The 13,135-nt window shown below is 38.9% G+C and overlaps 1 protein-coding gene across 1 annotated transcript; it reads right to left on the bottom strand.

The window, feature by feature from the left end:
- Nucleotides 1–5,882: 5,882 nt before the first annotated feature.
- On the bottom strand, nucleotides 5,883–8,724 carry LOC311056943 (uncharacterized protein). Its single transcript, XM_084073803.1, has 5 exons — nucleotides 8,333–8,724; nucleotides 8,115–8,179; nucleotides 7,703–7,745; nucleotides 7,261–7,509; nucleotides 5,883–6,290 (listed from the first exon to the last, which is right to left on the bottom strand). The coding sequence occupies exons 1-5, from the start codon at nucleotides 8,721–8,723 to the stop codon at nucleotides 6,277–6,279; spliced, it is 762 nt and encodes a 253-aa protein (XP_083929929.1). The 5' UTR covers nucleotide 8,724; the 3' UTR covers nucleotides 5,883–6,276.
- Nucleotides 8,725–13,135: the final 4,411 nt, after the last annotated feature.

Here is a 13,135-nt window from a genome sequence, read left to right as displayed (position 1 = left end):
CTACATAAACCACTGCTTTGTGAATGTGTCACACTGACACATCCATCATTTCTCTTTTTTTCCAGTGATAAATACTTGACGAAGTCACACATTAGGTGACACATTGCCACCTTAAAAGATATGTATTATATTTTTGTAATAATAAATTGAACATGGAAATAAAACATTATTGTTTTGATGCCCTGATGATGCACCTTGTACCTTGTACATTATTACTATAATGATAAATGTATCCAGTATAGACATACAGTAAATTTAATGCAGGTGAAGTTTTTTACTGTAGATCAGTTGTTCTCAAACATTTCCATGTAAAGGAAACCCCCAAATTGATACTTATAAGCCTGTGGACTGGAATATGTTGTGCCAGTGACGCCGAAAAAGAAATTATTTTTCTTGATAGATTAGATTTAGTACAGCATGCAACAACTGTATACTGTACAGTAGGTGGAGAGAGAGTGAAACCTATAATCTGAATATAAATTATTTTAAATTCGTATACATTCTCTCATTGGGCTCTAATAGCTGGTGAAATAGAAATTAATCAGTTAATTTTGTCTGGGGACAAACCAGAGATAATGCTCAGATCACTGGTTTTCAATGTGGGGTCATTGTGGGTGATCCAAGGGTCCCCAGCTAAATAGATTGATAGCTAAGGTGGGTTAACTTGATAGTTAGGAACCAAATGGACATGGGACTGTAACTCTGAAAGTTTACATATGGAACCAAATGGACCCTTATGGGTCCATTTGTATACCCTTACTTGTTTGCTGCATTCAGAAGCTTCCTTTATATTCTTTCATAGTTCTGGGCCAGTTTGGAAGCCCTTCCCTCACTGTTCTTTAACATTACTGTATTTTGGAATGATATTGATTGATTGATTGATGTACTTTATTTAGTAAGACATGAGAACAACAGTACATGGAAGTACAAATTCACAATACAAGGTCTACTAAACTGGAAGACTCATAAAAGCACTGAGCTTGTTTCAAATGAGTTCCCCATGCACACAAATCATGATGACATATAAGAGACAGACAGATATACACAACTACTATAGAATGTCATACAATCAGTTTACAGGTTACTGGTATGAAGAGTGAGAAATATGTACAAAAGGAGAAGGAGAGAGGGGGGGGGGGTAGGGGGGTAGGTTAGGTTAGGACTTAGACAGGGGCCATTTTCCAATTGCAGCCTCCTGAAGGTGTATCTTTAGGGCTGTTTTGAAAGAGAGTAGGGTTTTACACTCCTTTACTCCTTTTGGTAGGGCGTTCCACATTTTTGATGAATAGCATGAGAACGAGTTACTTCCCTTTGTTGAGCCAAAAAAGGGTTGGACAAGGTTTGTGGAGCTGCCTCTGGTATTGTGATCGTGGACATCATTAACATTTTGGAAGTATTTTGACAAATACAGGGGGATCCCAATGTTGTGATATATCTTGAAGACCAGGCCCATAGCAAGTTGCTGTACTCTGTCCGCAACCCTAAGCCATCCAATCCTATCAAAATGATCAGGGGTTAGATGGATTTTGTAGTTGAGGCCAAGAAGTAGCCTTACAAGTTTGTTTTGGGATGTTTGGAGCCTTGTTTTTAAGGCCTTGGTGGTGTTGTGATACCATGAAGTACATGCATAATCGTAATGACCTTGTATGAGGGCCACTGCAAGAGTCTTCAGAGTCTTCTTACTGACTTTACGATCAATACTCCGCAAATAGCGTGTTTTTTTGTGGACCGTTTTGATCGTTTTTTCAGCATTTTTGTCACCAGAGAGGTCAGCCTCCAAGATAGAGCCCAGGTAGGTAATTTCGTGATATCTTGATATAATACTGATAAATCACACACAACCAACCAGTTTGGGTCATGTGGCGAGTAGAGGAATGTAGCTACAGTATGTTCATCACAGAACATGTCCAAATATCCACAGATATCAAGATATCAATCTGTAATTATGGTAAATGGTAAATAGTGCATTTATATAGCGCTTTTATCCAAAGTGCTTTACATAGATTGTGCAAACACACAGGTTGGGACAAGTCATTTGTGGCAAGGAAAGTACAGTGTTTGGCAGAGTATGAACTCAGATACCCCTTGCGTAGTCATAAAACTCACCCAGAGGCTGTGTGCACAATAATGCAATATAGGAGTCTGTTAAGGACTATTTTGCACTTCAGAAGTGGGCCGGTCAAGGCATTTACGTCTTTGTCCCAATCCAGCTTCAACAAATCCTTGCCCTACAGTATGTTGATCTCTGTGGTGGAGGAGGCCCACAAACATGTTCTCTACAGAATATTCTATTTGTCATAGAAATATATTCTTAGATATGTTATGATTTGTGTAGTTGAGGCCCTTAGTCCTGTTATGTATTCATAGCTAACAACCAAGGTTAGAATGAAGCAGGCTACATAAACCACTGCTTTGTGAATGTGACAAATCCATAATTTTCTCTTTTTTCCCCCAGTGATGAATAATTGACAAAGCCACAAATTAGGTAACACATTGCCACCATTTAAAGAAATGTATTATACTAGAAGTTCGGGCCGCTACGCGGCCCGAACGTCTAGCGTGACGCGTCGTTCACTTTGCAGTGCCACCTTACAGGCACCTCACAGTGTGAGAGAGAGTTTTGTGCTCTCCTAAATCCACGGCAGGCTTTGAAAGTACCCACTTCAGAAAGAGGTGACGTGCATCACCTCTCCAATGACCAAAACCCACTATGGAAGCCGTCGAACTGGTGCGATCTGACGGCATCCTAGAATTTATAGGTAGGATGTGATGTCATGTGATGTCATGCTGTCGTGAGATTACGTCACACTGGCGTTGTCATCGTGATGTCAGATTACGTCACACCGTCACACTGGCGTCGCATACGGACAACCGACATGGCGCAGGATTCAAATTGTATATATAGATAGATTCTTCTAATAACAAATTGAACATGAAATAATAATGCTTTGGAAAATGTATGTAATGTAAAGTATGCATGATTTGAACCTGCTAAATTTACCCTTCAACTTATTGTTTATGCCATAATGACATACACAAGTTGTACAGTAATAGTTGAAATTAGGCCTTAAATGTCAAATGTTCAAGGATGTTCAAATCATGTATACAGTACTTTACCTTATTTTCTAAAGCATAGGCCTACAGGCTTCTCATGTACCCACTCTTAAAAACAAAATGCTTTGATGTAATTGACATGATTTCACATACAGTACCATGTTTGCCTCTGGGGACGTTTGGTAGACTGTGTCAGTGCTCCCTGGTGCTGCTTGCTTCTCACATTACTGTATGTTGTTTACTTAATGGGATTATACCATGGCTGTTAACTGAAAAAAGTTCGCCTTGTAGGCTACATAATCTTCTGTTACACTTACCAGCCACCCTTATTTCTTTATATATATATATATATATATATATATATATATATATATATACTTACCACTAAAACATAATATAATTTAAAAAAATAATTGTACATTGTACAATTTGTTTTTAAAAGGTAAAGAATCAGCCGGCCGCCAGAATCGGCAGGGCGCCTATGAGTACAGTGGTTCGGGGACCATCAGGTGTCCTTGGGGGTTCCAGGGAGTCCCCAACAAAAGCAATAGTTAAAACAGCATCAAAATCAGTTCAACCACTTAACTCTATATGCATCGGCTATTTTGAAACATTTTAACAATACATTGTACAATGCTATGCATTGTACTGGCACAGCATGTTTTCAGATGGGAGTCTGTGGCCAAATACATATTCATTTAGGGGTCTGTGAGCGTGACATGAAAAGGTTTGAGAAGAGAAGAAAACCCCTGCTGTACATCCCAGTAGTAATCCATGTGCACATGCCACAATGACAGTAGGGGTCAGTAGTAGGCAACCAAAGAACAGAGCAGACAGTGCAGGTCTTAATCTCTCATATGTACACAGACAGAAAGACATACAACCAGACAGCATCATTAGGCTATAATAGTTATGCACTCCTACTTTACACAGCTCAACTAAAAATACAATTTTAAATGTAAAACACAGTCAATATAAGGCTGTAAATAAATACTACAATAAATACCAGTAGTAATCAGAGAATCGATGAATGAAAAGCTACTCCATCAAAATGTGTTTTGAGAAGTGATTTAAAAGATGTAACTGGTTTTACCACCCTAGTATCCCAGGCAGGTCATTCCAGAGTTCATTTACCTCAAATCAGCTGAATTGTGGGTTGTAGTATTGATAAATAACTAAAATAAAACACCAGCTCAGTGGCCTTGTGGTTAGAGTGTCCGCCCTGAGACTGGGAAGTCGGGGTTTGATCCCTGGCCGGGTCATACCAAAGACTAATAATGGGACCCAGTGCCCCCCTGCTTGGCACTCAGCATCAAGTGTCGGATTGGGGTGCGACATACTGTACTAGCGTCATGTCCAGGGGGTGTACTTGTACATCAAGCTGCCTCACGCTAAAGAAACCTGCCCTATGGGCCTCAGGGTTTGACAAGGCTTACTTACTTAATTGCTCTTGATAAATCAGACTGTAAAATATCCAGATTATCACATCATGATATGATAGACAAGACATTCTCAGGACCTAAAAGCTTACAGGCATTGTAGGATCTGTGCATAACTGTTGCTTTGTTTGATTGGCAATATTATTTTTTTTCCAACAAACTTAGTCAAGTTTGTTAAAAAAAAAAAAGGATGGTTTGATCCTGGCATGGCAGGAGGTTTAAACTGGAAACACATGACACCTTCACATGCGTTTTCAGTTCAAATCTGCTGCTGAGCAAATTAAATGAAGCTATGTTGGAAATGTGTTCATTGGATAATTCTATCCAATGTGATGCCTTATATCTATGGAACTTTATTGTGTGCGGTATAACCTGTTAACTCAGGTTGTATTCTATCAAAAGGAGCTTTTTAAATATGTTTTAACATTAACAGTGCTACTATTTTATGGCATACAATTCTTTTTGTTGTTCTTAAAGTAACAAAAATAATTCAAGTAATGCTGTGACTAGTTATGACTGTTAGAGCTACTTGCATATCACTATGCAGGTAGTAGTGACTTTGCAATGCAGCATTCCTTATGAAACCATTAATTTTTAATTAAGGATGTTTTTTATGCTGTTTTAACTTTTTGCAGTTAAAAGGAATCCTTTAACTATAAACTCAGGATGAGAGATTCTCAAACACTACTTGCCTCTATGTTCAAATACATTTCACTCAAAAAGCTCAATTTTTTTTCACAATTTCACTTCAATCTACAGTAGCAGTGTGCTATAGTTTAGTGCCTCATCCATAGTGCAATATATTTACAAAGTAATTCAGCTACAATGCATTTTCACATTTGACACTCCCATTCCACTATACTTATATGAAGGACCTCTAACAGATGACCTAGCACTTGCTGTTGTAAGACGTTAGTGACAAATGACTACAAGTTTGAGTGCATTCCATTCCAGACAAATGATGCGTTAATGTGTTAGAGTCAGAGACTATTTGTTCCTCTCTGGAACTCTACATGCCTGTGAGAAAGCAAAGTAATTTTTTGAGTTAAAGTTCAAATGAAGGAAGTTCTGAAACGTCTTTGTGAGTTTATCACCATGCAGATATTTTCATGAGTTTGTAATTAAGATTTTAATAAATAAAATCAAGTTTGGTATTGTATGTTATGGTGGTAATACACTATGTTAATTTAACTCTGCGAAGTGTAGAAATGGGACCAAATGGATCCATAGTGTCCATTGGTTGTAGTGGTCAGAATTGGTTTTAGCAGTAAGGAAATTGTTACTACAGGAATGGTATTTCAGAGCTAGTTAACCTTTCAGAATCTTAAACACACACACCTAGTATTGTATTGCTATGAATGTGTAACAAACTGCAATAAGACATAGAAATTAGTGACAAAGACAGTATTATACTTTTATTTTAGATATTTGAATACATACTAAAGGTTCATAAAAATTAGACAAAAAAGTTAAGAAATTAAACAAAGATTATATAATAGAAATATGTTAGACGTGGCTTTTACACCCATGGCTGATTTCACAAGACCCAAGAGTCAGACACATCTCCTTTTAGATCATAACACAGGTTAGGATTTAAACTTTTCAGAAATAAAATGACAATAAAATGACAATGACATCATTATACTGTAGAAGATTACACTCAAAGGTGATGGGGAAAGCTGCTGGAAGAGGGCCGGGCAGTGTCAGGGGGTACAGGTCCTGGGCGGGGACGGTCAGGGTAAGAAGAGGCAAATGCCCGAAAGCCGCTTTTCTCTAGTTTAATTTATTTAGAATCACCTGCAAGTGAGAGAGAGAGAGAGAGAGAGAGAGAGAGAGTCAGACAGACAGACATACAGACAGACCATACAAAGAGAATCAGAAACTTCTTAAAATATGGTTTGTTTTGTCTTAGTTCCATATTCGGTGTTTGTCAAGCGAGCTGTTTTCTACTTGTTCATTTATATTGCACAATCGAATACCAAGTCCTTTACAGTTATACAGATACAATTGGGGCATTAAAGGGCCTTACTGGCATCACTGTGTGTCATATGTCTTTTCACTTTGGCCACATTGACCATTCATTTTGAAAAGGGAGGGGGGGGGGGGTAAAAACATTTTGTGAGACTTTAAACTTGGTAGGCATTGTGAAAACCATGGCACCATTTGTTTCAATGAAGTTATTGACTACTGAAATGAGCCATTAAGCTGGATTTTAAGATGCCCGGGGGAAAAAAAGTACCGCATTTTAATGTCAAAATGTATCTTGAAGAAATAAAATGGTTCAGGTTTACACTTTAATGTCTACGCAAGAAAGTAAACATAGGCCAAATCTGATAATGAAGCAATGTATGGCAAAATGGTCTATGTTTATGTACGATATGTTGTCCAATATATTATAGTCTGTAAAAATGGGGGTGCACCATATCTGACACAGAGTGGAGTTTATTAACTGAAAAACGCTCTGAGGGCACCGATTAGTCCATTAGTCATGGAATAATCAAATGCTTATCTCACTGATGGCTCAGTTTAGATATGGCATTAGATGCAAAACGTTTGATGGAACTGGTGGTGTAGAGGTAATAGCACAGTGTCAATAATTTGTAAATAATGTGAGTCTTGAGGCAATGCCTAGATTCAGAAAAATCCGCTCCGAAGTGTGTGCAGAGGCTCGTTTGGCACTAATGGTATTTAGTGGTAACACTGGCGGTTTGTAAATAATGGGTTCTTCTATGTCGTAAAAGTAATTTAGTAGTACACCTGATCTTACCAAGCTTCTTCAACAGGTTAGGTAGGTGTTCTTTAAGGGCATCATAAAACGCTGCTCGGACGTCTGTTCCTCCTGGCTGTATCACCTTTTGATACAGTTTCCTCATCTGGATAACGTCTGTTCTCTCTGCCTCAATCGCGGCATAGAACTCAGGATGGATCATGTTCTTGTCTTGTAGACTATCTACTATGGCCATGACATGGGCAGCGTCTTGAATCACCTGTGACCTCTTCTGCATCACAAAATGTGCTGTTTGCAAGAGAAAAAGAGAGTAGTTGACATATTATAATCAATTAAAAAGGAAGGTGTGTGTGTGTGTGTGTGTGTGTGTGTGTGTGTGTGTGTGTGTGTGTGTGTGTGTGTGTGTGTGTGTGTGTGTGTGTGTGTGTGTGTGTGTGTGTGTGTGTGTGTGTGTGTACATAGCACACTCTAAAAAGCTCACCTTTATCTGCATCTGTATTTCCAGTTGAGCTGTCAACAGCATCCTGTTGAACACATTATATGTTTATTCAATCATATCATGCCTAAGTGCTATTGGACAACATTCAACCTGAAACCCACCACCTGAGATGTTTTTGGCCACTGTTAGACATTGCGTAAATGTTTTTTAAAGGACTACAGTTGTGAAAATCAAGAGAAGGGACCTTCACGTAAGTTGTAATTGGCATAACATGAGCTCACATTTATTTTACAATGTGCAGTATTTGAGGATGGAAAAAAGCAAAGCAGAAGAGATGCTGAGCCATTGTTGAGCGATGAGATCAGATACAGACATAGTAGCCTACAGTTTTAGGGTAGTTGTAGGTGTGTGTGATCTGAAAGCTGTCTGTCGGAAAAAGGTTAAAACACTTTACCTGCTCTGAGGGACCTTTTGAGGGACCTTTTGAGGGACCCTTTGCTTTTCCATCTCTTGCCAATTCTGTTGAAAGAGATGTAGATGTCTTTATGTAGCGCGCGCGCACACACACACACACACACACACACACACACACACACACACACACACACACACACACACACACACACACACACACAAACCTTGCAAAAACATAATGCACAAAAGTAAAATGACCTTCAATCTTATCCTGGGTTTCCAGGTGCAGAGCCGTGGACATCCTCTGGAATACTTCGTCTAGTTTTCCATTCAGATCATCAAAGTCCTCTCCGTGCTTGTTGACCTTCATTAGACGCTTCACTAAATTATCATTGGAGTATTTCCTGACAAGCTCTTCAGCTTCTTCCAGTATGCTCGTGAGATCGCAGAGGACGATGTTCACATTTTTTGAGATGTTACCAGCTCCCTTTCCCTTGATTTTCAGAATGTGTGGCTCCCAGCTTTTCACGCGCTGGGCCAGATCCTGGCACTCTTTCTTGTTGCCCTTGACCTTCTCACAGAGACTGTAGATTGAACTAGCTATGGTAAGGATCTTTTCCACGGCGTCCATGGCTGGTGACTGAAACATGAGAGAATCAGAATCAACAAGTGCAAAGAATTAAGAATGGAGAAAGGGGGACAGATAGGTTGAAATGGACGAATAGATCGGAACAGAACAGACTGAATATAAATCAATGTGGATCTCGAGATCCACATGGGAATGCCGTCAGAAGTGTGAGGCACCCCTCATGAGCCGTCAGACGAGCGAAAGAACGCTTCTCCAGGCCATCTGAAAAGCCATACTACGTGTTTCAGATTCATATTTCAATATACGCTACACTACATTTATGTAAAGAAAGGATTGCGCACTTAAATTAATTGTTCATTCGCCATGCCACAGAACATCCGGCCTTCATCCAGGTGTACATGTTGGTTAGGACGGGTTACTTGGACTTTGCCACGTGAAACTTGTCAACTTGCCATGTGAAACTTGGCAATGTGCAAGGTGAAAGGTACCCATCCTCCTTAGGGAATGCAAACCAACATTAGTACACACTAATGAAGGCCAGGTGGTCGAAAACGTTTTGAACAGAATGTTTTCGACCGTCCCATCTTCAACAGTTGTTGTGTGGGTGTGTTTGATGTTTATACGGTTTTACAACCTTTCATGCAAACTGGCTCGAATGATTATGAGCTACTGGGATATACGTGACATATAAAGTTTTATAATCAAACGTATAATGCCTTATGATGGCATTATGCAGGCTTATAGCAAACTCATAATTCTTTATGGTTGCTTTGCAATGCTTTACTGAGGTATCCATCATGCATTATACATGTTTCATATAAAGTGTTCCAAAAGATACACTTTATGATTTTTATTTTTATTTTCTGAATCCTTTCCATGTTGAATCCTGTCTATGTTACAATAAGTTTTAGAAGTGGAAACCTTCAGTACAAACTTCAAGAAGAGATCTGTTTGTACAGTGATTTTCTTCCTATTTCATATTTGAATAATTTAAACATTTCCCAAATGGGAACCAAATTATTTAAGGATTATTATTTGCTAGTGTTGGGATATCAGGTAAAATAAACACATCGAAATCAATACGATGAGTGAAGTTGTGAATAACGTTGCCAATGCGACACAACACAAATCAAGAACATAAAAAGGGAATCAGTAGAGTTTACAGTTCACAGAGCCACATGTCAAACCTGCTTAGAATACGAGGCTTTGACATTTGTGTGTGTGTGTGTGTGTGTGTGTGTGTGTGGTTATAAGAAAGAAAATGAGATGCCAGTCATTCCATAATTGTGTGTCAACGTGATAACTATCCATTTGAACACTGATGGAGCCACACCCACACCGACACACACACACCCACCCACGCACACACACACACACACACACACACACACACACACACACACACACACACACACACACACACACACACACACACACACACACAGTATGCTGCTTCTAGTGGTAGATGGCTTAGAACTCACAGATGTCAAAGCCTTGTATTGAAAACAGGTTTGACATGGGAGTCAGTCGCGTTGCAGGGCAATATTATTCACAATTTCACTCAGTAATAATTTCAGTGTGTTTATTTACCTGACATCTCAATATTAGCAAATAATAATACCTAAATAATTTGAAAAGTATTTTAGAGAAACACACATTTACAAAGAGACACAGACAAGACGTCTGATGTAAATACACAAATATATTTAACTTGTATTAATGATGTTAATACATTTTTGTTTTGCAGTTAGTAATTTAATAAATGAACAACCGAACAACTGGATACAATTCTATCAATAAATAAAATAATAAAAGTAATGCAATGTTTTTAGTGCTGCGTCTTGTAACACCTGAACAGTCTCTGGACTATTTCACTTTCAGTTTCATTCTTACATAAATTACAGCTGATTTACTTACTAATGTTCAAAGTAACTAAACTGCATGACCAACTAATTGACTTACTAACCACCAACAAAGAACCTAAAGTAACCTATACTGTACTGTAACTAAGTGAAAAGCCAGTTTCTAACCAACAAAATACAAAGTGGTACTTTAACTCAGAAAGTGTTTTTTTAATAGCTTTACAAAGAACTGCAGTCCTTCACCTTTAGTATAGTTGATAGTTGCTGGAGGCTGAGCTACGCCTCTGCTACTGAGCAGTGGAGGAAGAGAGGATGTGTGTGTGCGAGCATGTGTGGCTATGTGTGTGGCTGTATGTGCGTGCGTGCGTGCGTGTCCAAATATTGGATTACGTCCAAATATGGAGTTCCACAGCCTCCATATTTGGGCATGACTGACATCATATTGTTTACGTGTCATTCTCTGGCAGAGATGCACACCACTGAGTGCTCCTTTTTAGTTTTTGCTGAAATCATATTAAAGTATGGTAGATTTTTGGGGGTGGTCAATCAATGGTGGACGAATCGGGCTGAAACCTTGCAAATTTCTTTAGTTGTGTTTACACTACAATACAATGTATTAAACCATACACGGGCAACTGGTGGCCTGGGGGCCACATGCGGCCCCCACCTTCACTTAATGCGGCCCGCAGGTTAATATCGGAATACTGATATATTATTGATTTCAGCTGTTACATTTCCAAACATGCAAACATGACCCGCTACTTACAGTCTATATTAGTAGCTTAATGACTAGTATAGTAAAATTCTATTGTCTTTTTTATGTCCAATGTATTTGTATTTAAGTTCATTAAGTTAACATAAGTATAACTAAATGAATTTAAAAAATGTTACTTTTCAGGATTCCAATTAAAAAATAGCAAAACAAATATCACGATTCCAATTCAAAAAGAGAAAATAGAGAAGATCTACTGATCTAATAGTAGATCGTCTATTTTTGCTACTTTTGTGTGACTTAGAATGGAGAAGTACGCCATTTAAAAAAGTTGAAATACGGAGATAAGAGGTGTCTGCCCAACACTATATGCAATGTGGCTCTCTGGAGTGAGTGTGGAAATATAGTGGCCCTCTCCATCATCAAAGTTGCCCACCCCTGTATTAAACTGTACTTTCTGTGCTTTTTTTGCAAACTGTTAATAAAGTATTCGATCAATCAATCAATACTAGGGTAAATAGGGTAAATAATTGACATACATTTACACAATGTACAGTACATACATTCCGGCATAGGCAGGGAAGAGCAGAGTAAACGTCATTCACACATTGCCATCCACATGTCACTGTTCATACTATTACAGGTGTAACGGCCCAAAATACACCCCGCACCACTTTAAGAGATTAACTTACATGTGGAGCAGTCAGGAGAGTTGTTAGCGGCACGGAGATGAATCGGCCCTTGTCTTCCTGAAGGGTCTGAGGGTCAGGGTGCTAGAAAGGTCTCTGGATGCTCTGGTTCTCCAACAGCGCTGTTGGTCAGTCTGTCTCTATAAGTCCTCCTGTCCCAAGAGTCTTTCTCTCACTCCTCCCCTCATGAGGTTTACCATCTTTATATCTTCTGTCACAGAAAAGTGAGCACGAATTCCATAGGCCCTTGGGCCTTAGACTGCCTCAAGGTACCCCCCAACCCAGGCTTATTTGTAACCAGTCAAACCGCTGCACTCAATGGGCCTCATTCACTAAGCTCTTTTACGTCCATACTTTGTACTTATCGGCATTCACGCAAATTCCTGCGTTACGAGTCTGATTCGTCAATCTTTTTTTGTCTGTAAATTCTGACGGACGTCCGCTCTTTCTCACGTCTGCTCGGAGGCAGACTTACATGGGACCAAAGCTTGCGTATATCATTAGAATGCCTTATTCTTCATGCAAAATCTATCAAAATATGTATTACATTACAAAATATGTATGTGCCCAACATTTGTCAAACACATAAAAAATATACATATATGTCAAACGATCTATTGCTTGGATGCATATTTTAGACCGTCCCTTATTTGTAAACTAAAAGGTGTGTCCCTCATTGAACTGATTTTTGGTAATCAATCAATGACACACAGGCCAGTCCACACCAATGCAACTCCTTGCAACATGCAACTACTTGCAACCATTATCCCCAATGGCAGTTGCAAGGAGTTGCATTGGTGTGGACTGGCATTAAAACTGTTTTGTTGCAAGGAGTTGCTATTAATTGCATTTTTGCGTTCTGGCCATTTTAAGAAAAAAAGTTGTTACGCCCAGAAAAAGCGAAAATCGCACTGTATATATGTACAGTTTTTGTATTTTATATTAAAACCTGTATTATAGTATATGTGTATGAGCTGTTTGAACTTGTTCACGTAAGACTTATTTGAATTTCAGGGAGTTGGCAACCCTAGATACAGTGAGAATGAAATCTACAGTGGTTCGTCCAAAGGACAGATTCCCTTCAGTTATCAATAAAGCTCTGATAAAAAAAATTGTTGGATATTGGCTGTTTCAAGCATCATCCTTTTATCTCGGCAAAGGTGAGTGGGCAATTGTTCAGTAGAAAGGGCTTATATAATATCCATTCCA

Source organism: Gymnoscopelus microlampas (assembly GCF_963454915.1).
Source record: "Gymnoscopelus microlampas genome assembly, chromosome: 12".
Lineage (NCBI taxonomy): Eukaryota > Metazoa > Chordata > Actinopteri > Myctophiformes > Myctophidae > Gymnoscopelus > Gymnoscopelus microlampas.
Note: the sequence above shows the minus strand (reverse complement) of the source record. Positions and strands in the feature narration are given on the sequence as shown.

Bases quoted from the DNA above. Each gene is read 5' to 3' on its own strand.
- LOC311056943 (XM_084073803.1), bottom strand. From the start codon at position 8,723: ATGTTTCAGTCACCAGCCATGGACGCCGTGGAAAAGATCCTTACCATA. The intron at 7,746-8,114 runs GTAAAGTGTTTT...TGTGTTCAACAG, and splicing joins CAAAAGGTCCCTCAGAGCAG to GATGCTGTTGACAGCTCAAC. The intron at 7,510-7,702 runs GTGAGCTTTTTA...TCTTGCAAACAG, and splicing joins AAATACAGATGCAGATAAAG to CACATTTTGTGATGCAGAAG.